Genomic DNA, 26,569 nt, shown 5'->3' with positions numbered 1-26,569 from the left:
AAACTGATCTTATCTTAAACATTACATTTTGAAATTATACTCAGTACGTAAAAAGCTTGGATTTTTTTTTATTTAAAAATTTTTTTTTAAAGTGTATCACAAGTGAGTCTTGAAGGCCTTGCCTCTCTTGTTTATTGTTATACCGGTCAGAGTATGAATTGTTTCTTTGTTTGTCCTTTCAGTATTGTTTTTGTGAGTCTGTTTTGTGCTTAAGTGTGTGTGTGTTTGCTTGGCTTGATTCCCAATCTCTTCATTGATCTCAGACAGTTGTTGGTCAGTTTTTTTCCCGTTGCACCCTCTTTGGACTGTTTTTGCACTGTTTCGGCTTTTTGAGATGTTCTACGGGAAAACCTGCCCATTGGAAAGAAAGCTGCGTTCAGAGTTTCCCTCAGTTTTGGGTGATATTGTGTTCCTCAGAACTTGTTGCTGTTGTTGTTTTGGAACATTAAATATTAATGTTGCGATTACAGAACAGTTTTGGTGGTGAAGAGGACAGGTAGGGGCATTTTGGGGGGTTGATTGGGGGTGGGGGTGATGCTGGAGGGGGGTTGGTTGGGAGTGGGGGTGCTGGAGGGGGGTTGGTTGGGGGTGGGGGTGCTGGATGGGGGTTGGTTGGGGGTGGGGGTGCTGGATGGGGGTTGGTTGGGGGTGGGGGTGCTGGAGGGGGGTTGGTTGGGGGTGGGGGTGATGCTGGAGGGGGGTTGGTTGGGGGTGGGGGTGCTGGAGGGGGGGTTGGTTGGGGGTGGGGGTGCTGGAGGGGGGTTGGTTGGGGGTGGGGGTGCTGGAGGGGGGTTGGTTGGGGGTGATGCTGGAGGGGGGTTGGTTGGGGGTGGGGGTGCTGGAGGGGGGTTGGTTGGGGGTGGGGATGCTGGAGGGGGGTTTGTTGGGGGTGGGGGTGCTGAAGGGGGGTTTGTTGGGGGTGGGGGTTCTGGAGGGTGTTGATTGGGGGTGGGGGTGATGCTGGAGAGGGGTTGATTGGGGGTGGGGGTGATGCTGGAAGGGGGTTGATTGGGGGTGGGGGTGCTGAAGGGTTTGTTGGGGGTGGGGGTTCTGGAGGGTGTTGATTGGGGGTGGGGGTGATGCTGGAGAGGGGTTGATTGGGGGTGGGGGTGCTGGAAGGGGGTTGGTTGGGGGTGGGGGTGATGGAGAGGGGTTGGGGTGGGGTGCTGGAGGGGTTAACATTAACGTTAACACTTGAAAAGTACATCTATCTACATTAACACTTGAAAAGTACATCTATCTTCACTTCCATCGTTTGGTTAACATTAACACTTGAAAAGTACATCTGTCTTCAGTTCCGTCGCTTGTTTAACGTTAACACTTGTAAAGTACATCTATCTTTAGTTACATAACTTGGTTAACTGTCAAAACTTGCAAAAAGCTGTTTTTCCTCTTTTATGTACATAAACTGTAGTTTTAATTAGAGACTTGTAGTGAGTGATGAGCAGTAAGAACAGGACTTGTGTAATGATGGTCAGGTGAAGTAAGGGACCTCTCTGTGCACTGTTTCAGAGGACGGTGAGCTGGGCAGCAGCATACCGGTATGACAGTGGCTGTGCTGTTGGGGCCACAGCCCCACCGGCATGTGATCACCGATGCCATCCTCGCAGCTCACTCAACACTTTACCATGATGCCCTACACTCACACACATTGCCAAGGCTCCTGCATCCAGCACACCTGGCTGGAATGTTAGGTCTGGCTGATTCTGAAAGAGATCTCGAACGGAGAATGCATCTGCCTTCGGTGTGTTGCTGACTGGAGAGACTTTGTCCAAGCAGCTTACCAAGGAGAACGTTTGTTTTTGGTTTTTTTGACTCGAGAGTTTTTGACTCTTTTAAGTGTTTGTGGCTAGAAATCTGTGTGTATGCGCGTGTGGATGTGTGTAAGATTATGTGGAATGCTGGGTTATGTACACAGCTTGCAGCTCTTGACACTGGAAAAAAAAAATTATAGAGAAACTCTATGCAAGAATCTGTTGGATGTAAGTAATGAAAGGAGATGAGTTATGAGATGTTTCTTTCCCTCATGGAACAACAGCATTTGAAGGTGAGGGGTGATGCTGAATTTATGATGACTGTAGTGGTGGGTCAAGCATACTTTGTGTCTTGATTGGATATAATATTTTGGTCATCCAGTCTTGGCTTGGTTGGTGTGCACGTTCATGTCCTGACAGGCTTTTGGATCATCTTACTTCATTTTTTTCCGTTGTTATATATATGTATATTTTTTTCTTATCAGGTTAAACTTCTGAGGTGTTTGGCTTGTTTAAATTTTACTGTGTGAAAGAACAGAGTATGCATGCACGTGCATAAGTACACACCTACACACATGTGTGCACACACACACAATCACAGTCACACACGCGTACACACACACACACACACACACACAAAATCATTTTGTCAGTGTATCTGTATTCCCTCTACCTCCCTCTGCTGCTGCTTGTCAAAGCATGTGTTCAGTATTACACAGCTGGGAAGACCTATACATTTCTAACAGGGTAGTGTTCATAATAGCAATAAATGCATTGCTGAAGTGGACTTTTCAGTTGTTTTTTCTTACCTGCAATGGCATTTGTTTTATTGTTCAAATGAAATACAATCACTGAGCCAGTATGTGATGTCTTTTAGATACATTATGGTGTAGTGTGGATCAGCATAAAAAAGGTGAGGGAAGGGAGTAAGTGATGTCAGTGTGGGTGTATCCAACCTGGAAAACCAAAGAACCACAGTCACAATGTATTGTTTAAGCTTGGCTATTGGTCATGCGGTTTACTGAGGAAATGAACCACATTGTGATGTTGAATATCATAGTGGGATATTGTCAATCACAGTCTTTCCACCCCCATCCCCACCACACCACCCTCTTTTTCTATTATTATTATTATTTATTTTTTTTTTACAAGCGCTATATTTCTGAAAACAGAAATAAGATTGCAGAACAGCATTATGGGCATATGATGTGTGTCCCACTTGTGAAACTGGTTGTTCTGTGTGACATTAATTTTTATCATGCTTGGTATTAGCTGGATCACAAGTTTCCTATGTTCAGTGCTGGAGTCATAGAGTTTGGTCAAGTCTTATCATAGTATGCTTTAGAAGAATGTGTATGAATTCGACAACAGTTATTGTCATCCCATCTGCATGCAGATTCATTGCACTGCTTTGCACATGACTGAAATCTGTGCACTCTCAAGTGAATAAATATGACAGCTCAAAGCAGTGAGTGGAAGACTGTATACTTGATCTACATATTTAATTGGGGGAGTCTCGTTAACTGCTTTAAATTAAACACCAGGACATACTATACTGTACAATACACCAGCATTTTGAATTACTGTATAGCACTACACATGAAGCATAAAGATTCAACATACTGCAGAATGAAAATGAAATATGACGCCAGTTCTAGCATTCAAAGGTACCTAGCCTGCTTTGTCAGTGCTTCAGAGATTTCAGTGGACAAGTTGAATTGTCTGTTGATGAAGTCAGAACCATGAGTGGTGTGTAAGAAACTGATCTTTTTTTCTTTCTTTTTGTATCGCAAATTGCACACTTATTTTTGGTAGAAGTGCATCATGCCTCAACAGTTCATGTTCTAATGTATAAATTCAGGAAATGTATATTTTTTCCCACTTAGCTGTTCAGGAACAATCACTCCTTGATGTTGACCCACTGGAGGTTTTTTGTGACAGAATTAAAACATAAACACCCTATTCTGGCCTGATCCAACGTTGACATGTGTCATTTGACCTTTATATGTGTTGTGTGTTGACCAGTGAAGTTGAATGATTTTGTTTGTGGTGGTGATCGCCTGCCTCCTTGTTCTGAGCTTTTGATGGAAGGACTTTTATTCATTTGTTCATTTACTTTTGAGTGGAGTGATGTTGATCTTGTTTGTTTTGACTACGCAAGACGAGTATGTTTACATGTTCAGTTGATGGTCTGCTTATTTCTGGTATTTATTATAAGGAAAAAAAATTCAGGTATTTTCTCTCTTTATAAGAATAATTTTACAGTGAAGTTATATTCAGGGATGACACAGGAAATACACATACTGTTGTAAATATGGTGTGAGGCTATGAGAATAGTTCGAAATCAATATCTGTACCATGGTATGGCCTTGTGTGGTCAGCTGAGCTTCAAACGTCAATAACAGTAATCTGTACCATGACTTTGGTGTCATTCTTGACTACAGATTAAAACATGTTGATATTTTTGATTGTCTTCAAATGATTACTTTTGAATTGGTAACAGCTGCAAATCTTGTAACACATTGTTGTAGTTTCTGTTCACCAGACAGGTGACACAATGTACAGTATTCACAATGTCTTATCTGAACATAACTAATCTCTTTTGGTAGCAGGTCAAATTTGACACCATTCTTTGCACATAGTGCAATACTGTGCTTTGAAATCAAACCTGTATGCTTTCTGCTGTCATTTGCAATTTTGTGGATCAGTTCAATATTTTTATTGCATTTTATCAAACAGATGCAGAGGCATTCATGAGCAAATAGAAAACATGCCACAACTGCACATGCAAGGATGCTTTCATGTAAAGACAAAATATTGTATGGGTGCATTTTCTGTCAAGATGAGTAAACTTCTTGTGAGTTTCTTAATTGAATTATTACATTTAGTCTTCGTATTCTAACGTTAAAAAAATACATACTTGCTCCTCTTCTGTCTGTGTGTGTCTTTGTGTGATTTTTTGCTCGATTGATTTCCGGAATCACTGTCACTTCTTGAATGAAAATTAAACCACCAATGACCCCTCCCCCACCTTGATCATGCAAAATGTGCAGTATTGTGTGCTTGAAATGTTTTTGAAGCGTGAATTGTGTGACTGCGACAAAATGTACATCTCTTGCATCCATTTTAACTGAATGGGTTTTAGAAGGATGAACTTTGAATCAAAAATATCTTCCCCTTCTGGAAACAAACCAAAAATAAAAAGCATTATAAACTGTTCCTATTATTAAATATGCATTTTCAAAATTTGTGGCAGCTTGAAGAGAAACAGATAATTCATTGCTTTTGTCCCCATATCTTTACAGTGCATTAAATCTTTCATCTGTTGTTGTTTTCTTCTGTTGTTTTTCTTCATATGGCCATTTCTGTCATTGGCTAGGATAGATGGGGATGGCCTATAAAGGTTGAACATGTTTGAGATACAACAGAGGCTTTGCTCTGTCTTGATAACTACTGTTGTGCTGTTACTGTGAAAAATATATATACAACATTGATGGTATTTTTCTCATGTACTTTACATAAACAAAGGAGACTCACCACATCACTTTCCCACTTTTCTGCTGTTTCGCTGGGTGAATGGAATGATTACTGACAGTACTGTGTACTGCTTCTGCGTTGTACATTCTGGAATGTTTCCTCTGATTTTCTTTCTTTTCTTTTTTTTTTCTTCTGTTTTTTTTCAACTTTGTTAGACATGCTGAAGAAATAGAAAAGAGTATAAAAAAAATTTGATGACCACCTTCTTACGTTTCTTGATATGCAGTGGATGATTGTGCCATTCTGATCAAACCATAAGTATGCAAGACAAACGTTAACAGAGAAGAAAGAAAAATATTTTGAGGGAGACAGCTAAGCCTGTGTTTTCTTCTTTTTTATTTTTTGAATTTTTGGACTTGATCTTTTGGGTCTTTTGATACATGTTAAAGTTATAATCTGCCCTGATGCAACAGGTAAGATCATCAGGCACTTGAATTTGCATAGAGGTTGAATGGATGCATATTGTTTGTTTGTGATGACAGCAAATGTGAGACTGGTTGATTGATATGGATACTTAATGGCGCCTATCCTCTGCCAGCAAGCAGGCTCAAAGCGCTTTACAAACTCAGTCATTTGCACAACAGGCTGCCTACCTGGGTAGACTGAGAGCTGCCTTTTGGTGCTAGGCTCTCAACTGTTTCCTGTGTCATCCAGTTAGACACGTGTGTATTACTGCAAACTTTTGCCAGGGACAACTCTCTTGTTGCTGTGGGTTCTTTTGCAGTAAGTGCATGCTATACACCTTGGTTAATCGTCTCATTCAAATGACTAGTGTTCAGACCACCACTTGAAGAATAGTGGATGGGGAGAAAAATTGGGTAAGTGTGGGATTCAATCCCATGTGCTCAGATTGTCTTGCTTTCTAAGCATATGTGCAACCACTGGGCCACCAGTCCACTTCAGACTGTTGTGAAAAGAATATCCACTTCATTTATTGAAAGAAAACTAGAATTATTTTGTAAATGAACAATGATTACTAGTTTCCTGAAATATACTGCCAGATGCTTATTTGTTTTTAACTATGAACTAATGGATCAACATAAAAGTGAAAATACAAAATAGATAATGGTCATTTTCATTCCAGTAGCTGCATGCAAATTTGATGCATTAATTATGTGATTAAAGTTGCTTTAGACACACCACTTTTTAGTACAAGCAATGTAAACAACAATTCCAACCATTGATCTGGAATCTGGAAGTTTTAGAGTATCATTTACAGCTTTAAACAGCAGGACACACTTTGCAGTATGCAAAATGTGGAATCACATACAGCACTTCACTTGAAGCACAATGATTGAACATGATTGCTGAATCGAATTGAAACAGGTCAGTGTGCTAGAGGGCCCAGTTTGTTCTGGGTTTCACATGTAATGAGAGATGTCATTGGACAAGTGGAAATGTCATTTGGGTGAAGTCATAACCAAGACAGCAAACTGATCAGTTGTTGCCAACTGCATGCTTTTCAGTCTCGGAACTAGATACCTCCACCCTTGATTATCAGTAACTGTTAGTTCTGTAAGCTGCACAGCAAGGTGTTGGCTTGGTGTTGCTCTGGTACTAATTATGTGTTTTCATCTAGTGTACTCTTTATTCTTCATATGGTACTAATTATGTGTTTTTATCTAGTGTAATCTTTATTCTTCATGTCAAACGGTATTAATCAGCTTATGCTGGCCACAGAATGAGATATCGCTTGTAGCTGTTAACGATGTTTTGATTGGCTTGAACAAGGTGGACTTGTCTGAGTGTCTTTTTACTGTATTGCCACGAAATTTGGCCAAACAGAGCAAACTGACAGTTTGCATCCGTTTGACATGGTAAGTATATATCACCAGAGTATAATTCAAACTCACCCTTTTCATTTAGTTGGGTAGTTGTGACTTGGCCCTGTGCAGTTGGCTGGACGATAAACAACAATGTCAAATGGTAATTATTTCATTGGAAAAAAGCTATGACATGCTTTTATATTGTGACTACATTTTCAAGTTTGGTATTTGGTGGTTTTCTGTTGTGATTAGTCTCATTTTGGGGAGAGGGATATTGGTATGCTACAAGCACCATATTTTCCATTGACTGTCTTTTTTCTGTTCAGTTAAATCAGTTAGTAGCCAGTGCTAGAATTAAGTCAGACTTCTCAGGTGTCCCAGTGTGATGTTTTCTAGGATTGATCTGGTCAGGCAGTAGTTGATGTTGGATCCTGTTTTTTACATTGGAATCTGTGGACATTAATTATGTTCAAATTGCAATCGTATCACATATATAAATGTAAAAAGAAAAAACCCAACATATAACATATTGATGTTCATGATGATCACATGTTGTGAGTTCTCTAGCATTATTTGTGTTCTGTGTCCAGCTCTCAAATGGAAGACATAGAACTTTTACCTTTGTGTGTGCATGTATGTATTTATTAATGAATGGTAGATACTTGACTTTCAGCTTACCTGATGAGTTTGGAAATTTCCTCACAAACACAAACTTCAGATACAAATTGCTACCTCTGTTATTGGTGCATAGTCCATGACTTTAAGATGAAAACCTTGATTTTGTGTATCGTTTGAGTGTAAAATCAGTAATCAAATCAATCAATCAATCAAAAACACTTTATTAATCAAAAACACTTTAAACACCAAATAATAAAATGTATGCCAAAGTGGGTTTTTTTTTTGTTTTGTTTTTGTTTGTTCTATATGATATACAAATCTGTTCAGCTAAGATAAAAATAAAATTACAAAAATCACTTAAGATTTATGCACTTCATAAATACTATTTTGTGTTAAATTATTTTGTGTGTTGAAACACGCATGCTTTAGTACAACACAACAGAGTTAGAATGCAATTCAGTACATCTTTTTTCATCCGATTGGAAACCCAGCTTCATCAGACTTGTCCACCTTTTTTATGTTTCTATTCTGATTCTTTTGCATTTTAGTTGAGGCTGTTGGCTTATTTATTTATTCTTTTTTTTTTCTTTTCTTTTTTTTTCAAAACGACTGAGTTTGTCACCAGCAGCACAATGATGAAGTAGTCATGTAAACTGTGTTTATGTAAAATTACATGAAAGGTTATATTTGGAAATAAATAAAATGATCACCTTCTGTGAGTCTGTTGTGAGATCAACCCTTTTCCTTTTTTTTCTTTGGTAAGATAATTGTTACTTTTAAGAATATGTTCGCCCCTGGAAATATTTTATTTTCCCAGTTTTAAGTGACTGCCAAAGCAATTTTGTAAAACCCAATTGTACAATTGAATGTACATGGGAGATGCAATCCTGGGATTGCATCATGAGTGGGTGTAATTCTATACTATATAGATTTCCTCATAGGCATTTTAGTTTGCTTTTTCCCCGTAATTTTAATTTGTTTCAGTATTAAGACACACTCTGCAGTTTCTGGCTCTTGCACTTTGGTTGCGAACTTTTCAGTGTTGTAAAATTCAGTCACTCCCACCTTTGTTACTTACATGTTAATGCCAAATGTTCATTGTAAGCCTTGTTTGTCTAGTTTAAAAGGTTATATACTTTCATCATGTTTTGTTAAGTAAACTGCCTTCAGAATTGGTGTTTTACATTTGTAAGAATTTTTTCAAGGTAGCCATATGCTGGAGCATAAGATCAAGTTAGTTAGGAAAAACAGAATTTGCCAGATATTGATTAAATGTCCATTGCATTTTTTGTCAGTCTTTTTTTTTCCCTTTCTGGAAAGCAGAGCATAGAAACAAGTGATTTTGAGAGACTTTGTCATTAAAGAGTGATACCACATTGACAATGAATTTGATATTGAATCTTCTGTGTTTCTGTTAATTTCTGTCAGTGTATGCTTCAGTGTATGCAGCTAAATTGAATGATGAAATATCAGCATCTGGTTTGTCTTTTCTGTATTTTCTCTCTTCATGCCTTTCTTGTGCTTCCAAACAGCTGGCCTTTTGTTTGATTTTCATTATTTGGTATAAGAACTGTTTCACTGGATGTTGCTTTCCTTTTGTTTAATAATTAGTTTTCTTCCTTGTCCCAATAGACCTCTCCACTCAAGTGCTAAGGTCTGCCTGTCCGCCTGGCAAGGGAAAAGAATATGACATCTGGGCTCACCTAATCATATGGTCGGCCACATGCTTTTATCCACATTATAGTCTTCTGGCCTGGATTCTGGAAACAAAAAGAAAATAATACCTTCATTTATTTCAGGAAAAGGCTGATCAGACTTGCTCTGACCATAACATTGTTGGTCATCTGCTTTCATGTGTACTGCTCTTTCACCCAGACCTCCCTCAGCCAGCAAGGACCACATGCTTGGCTATTTATATGGCAGCACATGATTGGCTGGTTATTGGGGTTGCACTGCAACGATGACCAATAGGAGTGGAGAGGTTTATTTGAATTATTAGACACTGATGTGAATGCATATTGTGACAACATGCACCAGCAAAACATGCGACAGCAGTCTGTTGATTTGAGATTATAATGAGAGAGCTGTTAGTTTGAGGTGATAATGATAGAGCGGTGTTTTAGATGTGACATGTCCATTTTTTGTCATCTGAGTTTTTTGGTTTTTCGTGTTTTGTTTTTTTTTAATAAAAAGGAGTCTTTCATGAAAATGTGATTCTGTTTCACTGAGTGATATATGCCTGTGGCTGAAGAGAACAGTCACTTTTTTTGCCTTCTAGTTAAGTCTTGCTTGATTATTTGTAAGACAGGATGAGTGAGAAATGTGTTCTGTGCTTCATGACTTTTTTTTGCCTATATGTCCCCAAAAGCTCAGCAGTTGTGGGCAGATGACTAACACACAAGATAACTTAGTCAGATTTGACAGTCATTTTTAGAAAGGCACAGGAGAAAAACATTCCACCCCAGAACATCTTTTTTGGTGTGTGTAGCCCAGCGGTTTTATATTTGGAAAGAAAAGATTTATCTCTTCAGGTGGATCTGTACTTATAACTAAATCATGTGATCAAGACAAAATAGGTTACAGATATAACCCGCCAATGCAAGCACCAGTTGTTGGTCTTACGTTTCGTGATTATGTATAATGAGCACTCTGTGAATATTCCGAATTATGTGGATTTCAGCATTTTGGTGATTCCACCCCCCCCCAACCCCCCTATTTTACTCCTTTTTTTTTTGGGTATTAAGAGATGTGTTCTGGTTAAGCGGTCCCTGGACTTCAGCCGCAAACTGTTCAGTATTACAAAAATCAGTTGCCCTCGTCCATGATATCCCACAAATGGAAACTGAAAATAATGGGGAATCCTTCTCTTCGATTTACATGACATGGGCTTGAACATTACCAGTTATCAGTATTTGGCAGATTGGAATTGTCGAGTTATCAGCTTGTGGAAATTAATTAATTTTTCCTTCGTTTTGTCTAATTTCAGTGTAAGTAGTAAATGAGTTTATTGTCTACTGCCATTCAAGAACATCACTTATAAATTTAAAAAGTTTGAAAAAGAGCAAAGTTACTGGAGCCCTTTTCACAGTAAATCATCCATCCAGCAACAGTGAATGTGCTGGGCTGCTTGTAAAGCAAGGTTTCACATGACTCTAGATTGTTTCATGGGTAGGTTGCTGTGAGATTTAAGTAATTTTTCAACTTTGGTCAGGGAAAGAGGGGAAGGTAGAGGAAAACCATAAACACACCCACACTCGCATATACAGACACACACATACCGGTACATGAACTATCTTTCCATCAACTGAAATGACCAAGGACCTTGACAGAATAACAGTGATACTGTTCTGTATCTCAGGCCTGTGTTTTCTGAATTACAGTTATACATGAAGCGTGTGACCTCCCTCAAAAGTGCTGCATACATGGCAGGGTAAAAACGGTCAAACATTCGAGTGATTGTGGGAGTAGCAGCACACAAACATTGAAGGAGAATAATTATTTGACAGAGTGGGTGTGACGGATTGTTTTGGATCTGGAGTCTCTGAGGATCTGTGAAGAGAGAAATGTAACTATGCTTTGAAAGATTTGTCCATTGCATTTACATGTGGTGTGTAGTGATGTAAATGTGTGCACTCCTATTCATGTGTGTGGCTATGTGTTCTGTGTGGGGGGTCCTGTGTTTGGTGTATACTTCCCCTTACGTCATGATTGGGACAGCTGTAACTCTGAATGGTTCATTGAAAAAACTGACTTGCAAAGAAAGTGTTTTTGGTATGTACCATGATGTATTTTGGCAATGTATTATTATTATTCTTTGTTTTGTTTTTGCCTTTGATTTTTAGTTTCCTTTGAATATATAATGCTAAAAAAATAAAATAAAAAAGCATGATGGATGGAAATTGTTTCATTATTTTCAAAGGAATGAGAGTGGACAGAAGTTTAAAAAAAAAAGGACAGAACATTGCCCGATTCATTGTATCAGATGGTAATGAAAGTGTACATGTGTGAAAATGGATGTTTATTCTGGTGAGTCTTTGACTCAGAACATTGCCTGATTCATTGTATCAGATGGTAATGAAAGTGTACATGTGTGAAAATGGATGTTTATTCTGATGAGTCTTTGACTTGTATGTGATCCAATATTTAATGGCCAAGTCATGTTTGCATATAGCAGATTCTGTTTCCTTATTCCAACAAAAGTGCCACATGGACTGGTATTTCATGAAGCTTAAATGCTCGTCTGCACCTTTGCTAGGTTTTGTAGCATGAAGACTCTGCAAACTGGAATAATTAGCGTCAATCAGCAGATGACCCACAAAGCCACTGCAGATCCTGACAATAATACTCTGTGGAGGTTTACATTCGGACGTCATTTTCTTGGGCAGGTTTGATGAGAAATTCCAATCACTTTGTATCACAACAGGATTTGAACCCAGGACCTGCAGAATGGGTCCAACACTTTAACCACTCGGCTGTTGTGACTGTCAGTCGGTGGTGAATGTCCAATAAACACTTGAATCAGAACAGGACTGCTGAACTGAAAAGCACCAAAGTGACTGCACTGAAGTGACTGCAGCAATGCAGGATTCCCTCCAGTGGGGTGCCTCTTGGCAACCTGACATATGCAGCTCCCTGTGGACTGCTGGCACTCTGCCATGGAACAAGGCTGGGATGAGTATAGAGTAAAATTAATGCAAGACGATGCAAAACATCGCAAAAAAAGACAAAGTGGCAAAGTGCACCTCATCCAGACAAAACATAACATGCACATGTATTACTGAACAGCACTGATTTATTAATGAATCATCTCGGCATGATCACAAAATGGAATAGGGCCACGGTATGGAGTGCTCAATACTATGTCACACGCAGTCTGTTAAGTACATGGACACAATAATCATGCAATATAGAGATCAGATGTGATGGAAGCAAGAGATCACATCACGCTTAACACTTATTTCCAGTGATCCTAGACAAGGCAAACGGTATGAAAAAAACATTCCAATGATCTCCCCATTCCATTACTTAGTGACATCTGAGTGAAGCCCTATCTACTATCTCCAACAGACTATCTCAAACTAGTTACAGAATTTAAAAAAAAAAAAAAAAAAAAAAAAAATTGGGGCTTGCCTTTTATCTTACACAAGTTTTAATCTAATATGAAAGTGTGTGCGTGGATATGACTGAAGCCAGGCTGAATGACACAGGAAATGAATGAAGCGCCCCAAAACAGCTGTCAGTCGGCTCTACCCAGGAAAGCAGCCTGCTGTGCAAATGACTCCATGTTTTTAAAGCGCTTGACGCTTGGTCTCTTACTGAAGATAGGAGCTACATAAACTTTGTATCAATAACATAAATGTTCTTGGCAATAGTCCTTAAACATGAAACACGTTATTATAACTTCTACACCCCAAAAGAGGCAAATGGGTTAAACTTTTAAATCTCTGATGATCAGATTGTTTATCTTAAGCAAACATTGACATAGCAATAACCGCTGATCATTGGAAAGCAAATCTGTTTCATCTTTTAAATGAGTACAATACAGGTTCCAGTTTGTGTTGCATATGTCAAAGGCGAAATTTACTGGTTGTTTGAAAACTAGATGCTTGTGTGATGTCAGAAAATTTACAGTCACCACTGTGAGTAGGAATTTAAAAGAACACCAGGAAGATGACAGGACTATGCATTCATGCTCCTTATACACACACCTTCCACTGACTTTTCCACTGTTCTGAGAGGCTGGATACATGTTCAGTCATAGAAATTGGCGCAATTGGAGGCATTTTGCAGCAGTAAGCAGGTTGGAAGAAGAAAGCAAAAACAACCCAAAATCACTGTATATATCAACCAATTTTTTGTTCAAGTCTTCATTCTTCCAGTTTGTGGGTTGCAACCCCCATGTTCAGTCATATCAGTATGAGGGCTTTTACTTACATGGATTTTTTTATCCCACCATTCTGGCAGCTGAATTCGGTTGTTGGGGTTAAACCTCTTCACAGTCTGAAGCATTGCTTGTCAGCTCGTTTCCCTGTACCATCCACTTGTTTGTTCTTTCCACTTGTGAATTCATATTGAAATATTTTATAGGAGCTCACGGCAGAATTATTGTTAAAATTTAATTATTTTCCACTTTTTATATGCATGTAGATAACCTGAGGTTGGATACTCCCTTATCTTGGCTATGAGAGGAAGAACATCCCATAATAGCAGTTATGGCTTTGAGAAAATGTTGTGACAGATGTTCTGGGTGAAATTCTGGTTGTTCTTTATAGGAGGAAGCCCAGCCAGTGCTATCTTTGCTGCGTGTGTGTGTGTGCGCGCACGCGATGCGTGTGCATGTGTGCTTGAATATGTAATACTGTGGAAATATATATCACTTCATTAATATGGTATGTCATTAACACTTCCAACACCCCTCTTCAATATTGTAAGGTCTTCAGGTTTTTTCTTTGGGTACAAAACATGAAATATACATGATAATATATACAAGTATATTTCATACTAAATATGAATCTAGACTGCAGCACTTTGTACAGAAGGAAGAATAGCAAGCAAACACACTATCATCCTCAAGTAAATAATGATCTGGAAAAAAAAAAAATTCACACATCACAAAAAATTGCACAGAGATGTCCAAAGTTTGGAGTGAAAAAAATCTCAACATTGATTCAAAATCTCAGCACAGATAAAACAAGAACTATCATCCACAACTGACACTGGACAGACGAGACCTTTTTCTTTCCAAGGTTTATCATCAGAGTTAGTTCAGTTAACCTTACAGCTGGTGCTTTGCGGTGTATAATGCTATCACATGAGCGTGAAGACAAAGACAGCCTGCAAAGATTAGCACTGATAAGCAAAATGGTGGAAGCGATGGGGAGAGGCGAGGTCTGTATAACATCAATTACTGCTTGTACATGTGAAACCAAGGTGCACCATGATTTATAAAATAAAATCCACTGTTCGTGTCCCTTAGCTCTATGTGCACATTAACCTGCAATATTGTACCAGTCTACAATGCATGTGATCCATCTGAAGACTGTTCTGTCCCATCTTTATGTGTGCCTCTACAACTAACAAGCCAATGCTGTAGAGAATCATGCCAGGCATGTTTTGCCTTGTTATCTACAGTGTACAATAAGTTGAAGAGAATACACACATGCCTACACACACACACACACAAACACGTAAGCATGGTAAATCACGGTGGGGAAAAAAAACTTGCCTCCTCCCTTTCAAAAGACCATGACAAAAAGAACCTCAATTAGTCATTTGAAAAATGTCTCATTTCTGCAAACTCACTGTTGATTAAAGTTTCACAAAAATCTTCTGAAATACTCATGAAATCATGCTCAAATCATAAAACTTACAACAAAAATCTAAATAAAACAGTATAATAAAAAAAAAGAAAAGAAAACAAAAAACATGTACTAACACACACACACACACACAAACCAAGAACCTTGAACAAAGCTGTCGGTCACAGTGTGATTTTAACATAACTTTGTAACCACTGGCCAAACTGTGTAACAAAAAGCAATCAAAAGGTTAAGAAAACACTTGTCTATGAACATGAACTTTTATGTGATGTGACTCTGATCTTAAATCTTGTCACAGTATAGGGGAAAAAAAAAGATAATAACAAACTGCTGACATTCACCTTTTAACACTGTTACAATATTACAAACCAAAATGAAATTTTTTTCAACAGGCAGTAATCTCTCCTGATACTGTCACAACCACGAGAGATGTAAACATTACTGACCGAAAGGTAAACCAGTTCTGAAGAACTGACAGATGTAATCAATACGATTTCAACATATTGTCGACAAATACATATCATATAAAAATTTTTTTTTAATACAAACAAATAGTGGTCAATGTTCTCTGCAGCTGCAATACGTTCAACTGAAATGTACTCCTTGTGTGCGTCTTATTATGTATCAGTTCAAACCACTCTGCAAATTATCAATGTATTTGCCATGGGGCTTTCCACCCACATCTTACGTTTGATACTTTCCCCTCCCCCTGAATTAATGGTCTGATGATGGTCAGTTCAGCTACTATCTTATCATTACTTTCCTTTATGTCTCTGTTTCTCCCAGTCATAACCTCTCTCCTCTCTCTCCTTGTGCACACCCACACACACACACTCCTTTGAGAAATGAAAACATAACATGGGGGTAATGCCATTTTAACAAAATGAAAATAACAGTATCAATGACATGGCAGTATTGTTTGGATCAAACAGCAGTCAGGATGATGACACCACACAGATACACAATAACAATCTGGAAGGTATGCACACAAAAAGAACAACGAAAAAAAAAAAAAAAACCCAAACAAAAAACAAAAAAAAAGAGAAAAGAAATTTCAAGTTTGTACAAAAACCTTACAGCTGCTTAACAAGGTTCAACAAAAACAAAAGGGTGGGAAAAAAATCAACAACAACCAGGAAACATGCACACGCCCATGAACAAACTCCAAGCACAAGTACCCCATGGAAACAATATTGTGGCCAAAACAGTGGTTCCAGGCTCCTGGTCACTATTCACCTTTCACCAAGGAGTAAATCATCCTGCAATAGAACACACATCAGCTTTGTAAGAATGAAACCAGAAAATGCAATTTGTAAGTAAATGACCCATGAATAACTTAATTCGAAAATCAGCATGCAAGAACATTACCAATGCTGCATCCTTTGTCAACAAAATAAGACAGGGCAACAATAATACAAATCAAAATCCTATCAAAATATCAAAAGCTTATAAATGCCTAGCCTAAGTCCAAATATAAACATGAAATTCAAATTCTTAAAGTTCTTTCTTCAATTCCTAAACTCTCAATGATATATCAGTGGCTGAAATAGATTTTCCTCAACTTATTTAAGAGTTGTTTTTTTCCCCTTCTAAATTCGTTAATTCTTTCCCTGTCAAGCTTCTGTGTGAAAAAAACACTCACTAGCACCAACTATTTCAGACAACGCTCTCAGTCACACAATTTGATTCACGTCAAAACAACACAGTGGACTCTTTCACTTCAAACTTGGTCAAGTGGGGAAAGTTCGTTTATTTCCTATAGCAAAATTGGCTGCAGCAGTCAAGCTTTGTTACAATGTGAAAAACAGTCAATTTAACATGACCGCTCAATGACAAAAGTCACCTATGGTGGTGAACTGTCTCGTCTACTAAAGTCGAAGAGTTAGAAAAAACAAATGCTCATGTAAGAAAATGCAATAATTTGTGTGGCAAGCTTTCCAGTGCAGGTAGATTTTGGACTGAACTACTCAACCTAAAAAAAAAAACCCTGGTGAATTGGGCAGATTTCATGCATCATTGTTTCAGTCATCTGGAATCAGCTGGGATTCATGACAAAACATTCATGATTTGTGACAAAACAATCAAGATTCATGAAAAAAGAAAACTACTTTGCTGCTCCACAGAATCTTTAAAGAAGCAGAAGATTATGTCAGATCCTTTCGACTATTTTACCAAGACCTGACAGAACTTTCTAGATTACAGTGAAAATTTGTTTGTCTCAAAAACAGCAATTATTTTAATATGTTCTTTATAATATTCTATAAACAAAACAATAAAACATAAACTTTTATAAATGGTTAGACCTTGACTCATATACAGAACAGAACAGTTTCATGCTGTCAAATTCTATTTGCCCATGCTGTTAAGCAGAGGCCTGGCAGAAATTCACTATGCAGCCTCTCCCATAAACTGTACACAGAATCTGGTGATAGCATATGGTGTGTGTGTGTGTGTGTGTGTGTGTGTGTGTGTGTATCTATATATCTCTCTCTCTATATATATATATATCTATATCTGTGTGTATCTCTCTCTCTCTCTGTATATATATATATATATATATATATATATATATATCTATATCTATCTATCTATACGTTATTGTATGTACACTAATGTGTGATAAACAGACTGCCTACCAGTACAAAAATATGAAGAAGAAAATCAGGTGGATCCCAAGGCGTATGAGACTCTCTCTCATGTAGTTCTTCAGCTGTTGCCGGTTGTGGATTTCTGTTGGATCAAACATCCCGATATCTCCAGAAGGTTTCATCACAATTCTGAAAACAAACAGAATGCCATTTTTAATCACATCTTTTGTTTGCTTTTTGATCAAACACAACAGGGTTTGATTATACTTACCTAGTTAATTAATTACCCCCTTAACATTCATACTTTATACATCATAGTGTGGTTTACCAGAAAGTAAAACAATTTCTTGCAAGTTGTAATCAATATGCACATTTTAAAGTACACAACATGTATATAAATAAAACATCTTGTCTAATAAAAATCAACAATCACGGTCTCACTCGTTAAACCCTTTCAAAATCTGTGAATACAAAAATATCCTTTCCTTTCTCATAGTCTCACTTACTAAACCTTTTCAAAAGCTGAGAATTAAAAGAAAAAAAGAAGAAAAAAAAATTTAAAAAGAAAGAAAGAAAGAAAGAAAATTTTATTTCAAATCTTTGTGACAGTTTTTTTCACCTACTTGTACGTGAGCCAGAGGCTCAGCGGAGCATACAGGATGAAGAGGATCCAATGACCCGTGAGCAACAGGAAAAGCACCAAAACATCGTGAGCGATCACTTCTGGCAACACCCACTGCACACGACAATTATAACAATTAACTTACCATTTACATATATCTCATTATCTTTGTTTCTTATATAGCCCAGCTGGCCTTAATGTGTTACATCAGGGCTGAAAAAGTGTAAATATTGGTCCCAAAAAACCTGACAATAACAACAACAACAACAAAAAACCCTGGAAAAGACAATCATGCACAAGTACAGAACTTCGAGCACATAAACTTTGGACATGCCTCTGATGCTGACCGTTCCATCAATTTTTCAACAGAGAAAAAAACACAAACCTGAACATAAACATGTAAAACCATGTATGCATTCTTCTTCTGCAGCGTTCCCAAAACGCTTAACACATGAAATTTTCATAATAGGCACACAAATCTGAAAATTGCACATGGGCAACTCACATGTGTTACCTGGTGCAAAAAATGATACAACACAATGAGAATATCCAGTCATCAGGTCCAGAAAAGGACAAACAACAACAACCATCACCACAATTACAAACACAGGCTTTGCAGAAATAATATCTATTGGTGAATGGACCAGCAATGTAGATGGCAAGAGAGAGAGAGAGAGAGAGAGAGAGAGAGAGAGAGAGAGAGAGAGAGAGAGAGAGATGACATAAAGAAAAGAAAAAGATCAAAAACAGAGTAACAGAAAAGAAATTTCTAGCACAGAATTTCCATAGAGTTGAGTTTAACAACCTATCAGCAGTAAGCCCTTAAGGTCAAGAGAATTTCCAGAAGGTAAGGATACTAATAATAGTACTATCCTGAAAGAACTCCCACCATCCCCCAGTAGAAACATCCAACTATATATGATATGCTTAAGCAAGTAGACATCGTAAAGTACACCACATCTGCTTTATAATAATAATGAATAGGAAACAGATGTCTGAACAACACAGATAAACCCAATGCCTTGAGAGCCTACCAAATTAAAAAAACAAAACATGTAGAGAGAGAGAGAGAGAGAGAGAGAGAGAAGAAGAACAGTATAAGAAAATGAAATGATATAAATAAACCACAAAAACATATACTGAAATAGGCTTGTGAATGAAAAAACAAAAACAACAACAACACAGATACTTACATATATGCAAGTAAATAATATAAATATGTCATGACTCATGTACAGTAAACATTATCATTCCTGAGCAGAAATAAGAATATAGTTCAAAGGTTTAGCAAGGCCCCTTTCCCCGCATTAAAACAACAAAAACCAATCAACCAAAATAAATATGCTATATACTTCACCCTATATATATCTATGTGTGTGTGTGTGTGTGTGTGTGTGTGTGCATGTGCGCGCGTGTGTGTGTGTGTGTTCTTCTCATTGGTTTATTGTCTTTTCAAACAAGGTGATTTTGACAAACACACTAGATTTTACTAGAGTGAGTGTTTGTGCATTCTCATATGATTTGTGTTGTGGTCTGTCTGCCCAAGGATGGTGACAGTGCAAATACACGTTAAAAAACCAGGTGTTACTTTCAAGAAATTGAACACACGCCAGACTTACAAAGTTTAGTCTTTCACAACATGTTCTGGCATTCAGGTAATCACACTCCAAATCAGACAATGTAATAACCTGGATAGAGTTAAGGGATTATCATATATATTGTTTTCATTTGATAATATGGATGATAATAATTCTAGTTACATGCTTTTGCTACAACAAATAACACTTGCAAATTTGTCAAAAACGAACTTACTGCACACATGGTCTTTCATAAACTAATGAAGAAACAACTGAAAACATGCTGCGTATGCACTTACAACAAATGCACTGTTAGTGTTCTGAGTTGGAATTAACTTTTTGTTTGTTTTTTGAATAAGAATACAAAACTGTGTTTCTAAACAAGCAGTTGGACACTGCACATGCACACCCTTGTATAAATTAGCATTATGTGTCAGTGGGATCATTTAAATGTTTAATTCCAATACTTTATTTTAGTTTTCTTGTGGTTGTTCATTACCACTTATATCTTAAATGAATCTAAATCCATTTTACTGAGCATGCATTTGTTTTTACTGTGCCCTGGTAGAATTTCACTGTATGACTGTATTTCTTAGGCATACCAAATTATGTGCACCATCCCAAGCAATGAAAACCTTTCCTTTGAATCATTGTACTTTTTGTAATTGTTTTATTTTTCTGATTCATGTAATGTATTTAATGACATCCACATACAAAACTAAAATGCTGGTATATATCCCAGAAATGCCGATTACTGCTTTTTTCTCGTGTTAAAGATTAAATATACGAGTAGTTAATTGCAGAATGACACGTTCTCTACACTATATGCCTTGTCCATTTGTTGGAAGAAGGAAAATATGAAGTCATAAAAACATGGTGTTGCTCTCTTGTCTTTGTCATTGAATCTGAACTGCTGCTGTGGCAAACTATGCGATCCAAGCCACTCTTCCACTGCATCAAAAGGATACAAAATACACAGCGAGGAAAAGAAGCATAGCTTCATCGATGAGACAGAATATAAAAAGTAAGCCATCGGGACCCATGGTTCTCGATATCTTTTGTGAACAAAACACTTCTCGAAGTTCGAAACCCGGAATCTAAGGGACAGCACTCTTCTAAGAATATCGCGAACGGTAACTCCAGCTGCGCAGCATGTTGTTTACTCCAGTCACACACGGTGCGCCCTTCGGCAGTAGCGCACGGTGTTTACGATCCGAAGGTGGAGTTGTCAATGATCTTAGCAGAAGAAAAAAACAGTTAAGATTCAGCATGGATGAACTGACGCCGGTGTTGCAGAGGTTTAGTGTGGAAGTTGTGGAGGCCTCTCGACAAGTTTCCAGGGATGCGATCGTGTATTGCATGAACACGGTCATTCAACCTATCATCTCTTCAATTGGAAGAGCAGACGCCAGGTTTAAATGCTATGTTCCTCTACCGACCGAACAATATTTTGAGGCTATGAAAGTGTCTGCTTGTGACGAATTCGAACTGATTGTCGTGCTTGACAACTTGGTACATATGAAATCTTTCAGGGACTTATCCGAAACAAATCCAAACCTGTCTTGTTATGGAGAAGTTATGTTCGCGCAGAGTTTTGCCAATGATATGTGGGCTGCCGATTTGTGTGTTCCAGTTCGACAAGGACCTCATTCTTTTCTTTCAGCGACCAAAATTCGTCAGAACTTTGCCAAACTTGTGGCGTTGATTGCTGCGGATATTTTTCACAACGGGATGGTGCAGGTTTCTTATAAAGGTAAGTCATAGTTTACTTTTTTTTCAACGTTGTTTACGAGATGAAGAAGATGTCGTCTGCTTGTCCCGAACATAAGTACACGCGCACCAAGCGGCGTATTCGGGCCACGCGGGCCACGTTTCACTTGTCACGCATGTCACACAAACATGTTTTCGCGCTGGGGAAAAAAAAGAGGGAAAATGTCGGAACTTAAAACAAAGTTGCTATAAAAACAAAATTAATGCTTCTGTCGTGGCGCAGTGGTTAGAGTCGCGGACCGACGAGTGCGAGGACGCGGATTCAGTTCGAGTCCCAGGAGAGGTGGGGAAGGGGGTGGGGGTCAGTTTCGGCCCCCGACCCAGCTCGCCGAGACTTAGCAGAGAATGCTGTGCAGTCACCTGGACTGGGATTACACTGATATCTATTTCATGGCGGATGCGCCTTGAATGTTGCTCAAATTTTCTTACCCGCAACAGTGCAAGTGTCTAAATAATACGAGTAGGTTTCTCGGCCGGGCCGGGGTAGATGAACCCGGGTGTGGTCTTGTGTTTGGGGGTGTCGGAATGCCAGTGAGCAGCGTTTGAGTGAACCCACCACTGAGATATACAATGATATATATTATCTATTTATATTCATGTTTACATCACTGATGGTTTACATCACCGAGTGGTTTTAGCGTTGGACTTATAATCTGAGGGCCCCGGGTTCGAATCACGTAACGCGCCTGGTGGAGATTTTTCCGATCTCTCAGGTCAACGTGACATATGTGCAGACCTGCTAGTGCCTGGATCCCCTTCGTGTCTTTACACACGCAGAAGATCAAATACGCACGTGAAAGATCATGTAACCTATCAGTGTTCGGTGGGTTATGGAGACACGAAAATACTCAGCGGCATGCATGAACCACGACAGAGTCATCGGTGGCAAGTCGATGTTGGTCGTGTAACGGAAAGAAGAAGAAGAAGATATAATTGATCCAGTTACATCACCGTATATGTCTATGCACTGTTTATGTCTATGGATACCACTGACTGGAAAGGTGATGGGGAAGTAAAAACAACAACAACAACAACAAAACATTCTTCCAGTCCAAAGTTTTTAATGTGTTTTTTTCCTTGCATCGGGTATATGCTTTTGTGAACAAGAGAGCTAGTTTTTAAGACTGACTCTCGCATGCATAATGTTTATTGTTGTTGTTGTTGTTCTTTTTAAAGGTCATTTTTGTCCATTTCCCGTGAAGACCATTGTGGTTTCCATTTTAACTGCGAAAATTTCATTCTAACACGTTGTTTGACTGCAAGATTAAATATATCAGCTGAATCTCACAGTGTCTCATTACATGTCCGCAGTACGCTCCATTTGCCTGTTTGTTATCCAATCTGTCTGCACTGATGCACACACACACACACACACACACACACACACACACACACACTCACTCACTCACTCACTCGCCGCCATTCCCACACACATCCCCCCCCTCCCCGCTTCCCCCCTCTCCACACACACTCACTGCAAACATTGACAAAGCCGCTTGCACGAACATTTTGACATTCTCTGAGAGCATGTGTACATCAGTGTGTGTGTGTGTGTGTGTGTGTGTGTGTGTGTGTGTGTGTTTGTGCTGAGTCTGTGTGTAAGTTAGAGGGAAAGAAGGTGGTTGAGGACGGAGGCGAATGGTTGGTGGTGGGGAGTACAAAAAGTTTGTCTTTGCGTCATGCGTTTACCGTAAGAAATGACTTATTTGGCAGAAGTATCTGCTGACTGAAATTATTTGTTCCAATTTTCGTTTCCCAGCCGCATAGAAAGAGCAGACCGGACTACAATGTGAGTATGCGCGCACGCGCGCCGGCATGTGTGTAGGGGGGAGGGGGTTGGGGGTGTGCTTGTGTATGTATTCCCCGGCCCGGGCGCGCACGTGAATGTGTGTGTGTGTGTGCGCGCGTGTGTATGTTGCTCATATGCGATCGCGTCTTCAGTTTGCGTGTGAAAGAAATTGAGTGGGGCGGAGGGGGCGGGGGGTTGGTGTGGAGTGTGGGGGGCGAAAGAGCCAATATGGCAAGGAGAGAAACCGAATGAAAGAAATAAACAGGACAGAGTCAAGGACTGAATTGCAGACAACATGTCACAAGGGAATGTTTTAAACTGAAGTGAATATATTCATAAGATTATCTGAAAATCTTTCATGATACCAAAGGCAGCAGCACTGAGCAATGAATAACAACTAATCGGAGAGAATTTCCAGTATATTAGTGCAAAAACAAACAAACAAAAAACAACAACAACAAAAAAACACACACAAAAAAAAACAAACAAAACAAAAACAACAACAACAACAACATAAACCATATCTTTCCAGGGGAAAAAAAATCGCGACCGATATTCCTGCTTCATGAAGTGCGTCGAGATCGGCAAATCGGATCACAACAACAACAATAACAACAGGCTATTATGATCCTATCTACAGAAGCTTAATGCCAGGAGTATGGGGGTCGCAGAGCTAAAGGCTGGTAGTTGTGAATCGGCGAGTGGGTTGCGATGAAAGCGGGGGTGTCGTGCTATTTTTAAGTCGATAGTTCTCGAGCTGCACTGCTCGACCAGTGTGCCTGGAATCGCTTCCAGTGCTAGCCTGGTAGCTCGAAAACAAGTTTAGGATGCAGACGCGCGCGTGACATACGTCCGTACCGCGCGCGCGCGCGCGCGCGCACACACACACACACACACACACACACACACACACACACACTACACATGCACTCACACATACTCTGTCTCTGTCTCTGGCTGTCTCTGTCTCTCTCTCTTTCACACACACACACACACCGTGCACACACTGAGACCGACGCGCGCGCGCGCGCGCACGCAAGCACACACACTACGCTGTTTGAACACACCACAACGCATGAAACAGTGGATTTTGCATTCAAACACACATGCACCGCTGCCCCCCCATCGTCTACGTTAACCAGTTTCAATGAAATGGGAACAGACGAAAATTTTAAGTGTACCATCTAGCGGCATTGCTAACGCTGCAGATTCTGTATTTGTTGTGCCACCACCAGGCCACTAAATTGTGTGTGTGTGTGTGTTTGTGTGTGTTAAAATAACATACATAGGCCGACTTGCGCAATCTGGACCATAACCAGTTTTAACGACTGTCGCTTGTACAATCTATTAGATTCCTGCTGGGCGAAAAACTAGTTTGACCAGAACTTTATTTTCTCTCTTTTTGGGGGGAAAGGGGGGGGGGGGGTTAGGGGGTTGTGTGTGGTTTTGTTGTTGTTGTTATTAGTAAAGAGTGCTAGCTGAATTGGTAGCATAAGCAGCACTGACTTGAACTGTTGTTGTGTGTACCTTGTGAATGGAGAGACTAGTTACCACTCTTTACTATTTGTTAATCATTTCATTTCCTGGCCTCATTGTTTGTTAATTTCCAGTTGAAAAACCACCGAGGTAACCATTTGTTTGTTCTGTATTGTCCATGTGTTCTGTGTGGCTTGTTCAGGATTAAAGAGGCTATGCCAGTCTTGAATAAAAGCTAATTTGTCAGTGTTTGCACATTTCTTCTGTCTTTGCTGCCGTGAGTACTAAATTAACTTCATTCAAATTCAGACCGATAGCCTGTTTATACTTACGAATACAGTTTGAGAGAATGCTGACCTTCAGAAAATAACTGAAAGTACTGTGCTGCAACGCAGACTGAAGGGTCTTTCGGTATGAAGTTAAAGAAAAGCAGCCAGAGGCCACATCTTTCCGGCTTTACCAGTCAGTCGCCCCCAGTATGACTGGCTATAGACTAAACCTCACAACACTTTCTCGAGGCTGCCTCTTAAAGTCCGAAAAAATTAAAAAAAGAAGCGTTGAGACATGGGACCAACGAAAGAAACGCAATCTACGATACCCGCTAGACCTTCCTTAAATGCAGACCAGACACAAGTTACAACAGGTAAAGGCTCATTGCAGAGCAAACAGAAAACCTTCAAAGCCCACTGAATGATGCATTGAAAGAACCAAAAGGGAGTCATCTTGGACATGTGGGAAATCATGGATTGGACAAGCAGAACACCCCCATTCGATTTTTATGCCAGCTACAAGTCCTGAAAGAAGCAAAAGAATGGGAAGAATAACCAGAACACCTCGAACACACAATCTTCGGCACAGTTATTTCACCCACTCAGGGTAGGGCAATATGGAGGATTGGCCGAGGGCAGGACTGATGCAGAGGAGAAGCTACTTATAGAAGAAAACAGCTAAGTTATAGAAGAAAACAGCTAACAGCGAAGAAGAGATCGATATTATTATGTACAAATGGTTCAGTCACAAAAGATCAGCCCAGCTGGGAATACATTGTAAAGCAAAACAGACGAGAATGTCGCGTACAAAGTCACAACCTCGAGCCTGCCAACGGAAGTGTGAAGCAGTGACACTTGCTGTCCAGTGGCTACATCCCCTGCAGATCAACATACCATAATTCTGACTGATTGCGCTGTTGCATGTTGGTTCTCGGCATCTGTCTATCTGTCTATCTATCTATCTCACACACATACACACACAGTCACCGGCACATATATATATATACAACCACTCTCTGACACTCGCACATATATGCACAATCACACACACACACACACACACACACACACACACACACACACACACACACACACATGACAGAATCACACAGACACAGTCACACGCACGCGCACACATAAAGATACACACAGACACACATGCACACTGAAACACACACACACATACATCGCTCCTTTTCAGCCGTCCGCATAAACAGACGGCGCGTGTGGTGTTCCAGAAAACATTGTATTGTAATCCATCACAGTCACCACCTGAATGGCACAAATTTCACACAACTCTCCACTCTTGGTGCTTGTCATCCGGTTTGGGAGAGAAAAATAAGAAAGAAAGAAAGAAAGAAAGAAGGAAACGAAAATGGTATTGGTGGATATATATATATATATATATATATATATATATATATATATATATATATATATATATATATATACAGAGAGAGAGAGAGAGAGAGAGAGAAGAAAAT

At 39.2% G+C, this 26,569-nt stretch overlaps 3 protein-coding genes across 4 annotated transcripts in view; 2 read left to right on the top strand and 1 right to left on the bottom strand.

The window, feature by feature from the left end:
• Positions 1 to 11,595, top strand: part of LOC143281052 (WD repeat-containing protein 26-like) — a 34,348-nt gene extending 22,753 nt beyond the window's left edge. For both annotated transcript variants that reach the window (XM_076585960.1, XM_076585961.1), the window contains one exon: positions 1,513 to 11,595. In XM_076585960.1, the coding sequence (XP_076442075.1) occupies positions 1,513 to 1,547 (35 nt within the window). In that variant the 3' untranslated portion in view covers positions 1,548 to 11,595. The remainder of the gene's footprint in view (positions 1 to 1,512) is intronic.
• An 863-nt stretch (positions 11,596 to 12,458) lies between these two features.
• Positions 12,459 to 20,893, bottom strand: LOC143281050 (protein cornichon homolog 4-like). Its single transcript, XM_076585959.1, has 5 exons — positions 20,750 to 20,893; positions 19,824 to 19,892; positions 18,206 to 18,318; positions 17,631 to 17,771; positions 12,459 to 16,253 (listed from the first exon to the last, which is right to left on the bottom strand). Exons 1-5 carry the CDS (start codon positions 20,822 to 20,824, stop codon positions 16,223 to 16,225), a joined length of 429 nt encoding a protein of 142 aa, XP_076442074.1. The 5' UTR covers positions 20,825 to 20,893; the 3' UTR covers positions 12,459 to 16,222.
• Positions 20,894 to 20,939: 46 nt separating this feature from the next.
• LOC143281048 (cyclic GMP-AMP synthase-like receptor 1) overlaps positions 20,940 to 26,569 on the top strand; it is a 48,048-nt gene continuing 42,418 nt past the window's right edge. The window contains exon 1 of the mRNA XM_076585957.1: positions 20,940 to 21,534. Within this exon, the coding sequence (XP_076442072.1) occupies positions 21,051 to 21,534 (484 nt within the window). The 5' untranslated portion in view covers positions 20,940 to 21,050. The remainder of the gene's footprint in view (positions 21,535 to 26,569) is intronic.

This window comes from Babylonia areolata, chromosome 4, assembly GCF_041734735.1.
Source record: "Babylonia areolata isolate BAREFJ2019XMU chromosome 4, ASM4173473v1, whole genome shotgun sequence".
Classification (NCBI taxonomy): Eukaryota; Metazoa; Mollusca; class Gastropoda; order Neogastropoda; family Buccinidae; genus Babylonia; species Babylonia areolata.
This window is presented reverse-complemented; position numbering and strand designations above follow the sequence as displayed.

Bases quoted from the DNA above. Each gene is read 5' to 3' on its own strand.
- LOC143281050 (XM_076585959.1), bottom strand. From the start codon at position 20,824: ATGGGTCCCGATGGCTTACTTTTTATATTCTGTCTCATCGATGAAGCT. The intron at 19,893-20,749 runs GTATCCTTTTGA...AACTCTATCCAG, and splicing joins TTTTCCTCGCTGTGTATTTT to GTTATTACATTGTCTGATTT. The intron at 18,319-19,823 runs GTAAGTCTGGCG...TGTCGTGTGCAG, and splicing joins GTTGTGAAAGACTAAACTTT to TGGGTGTTGCCAGAAGTGAT.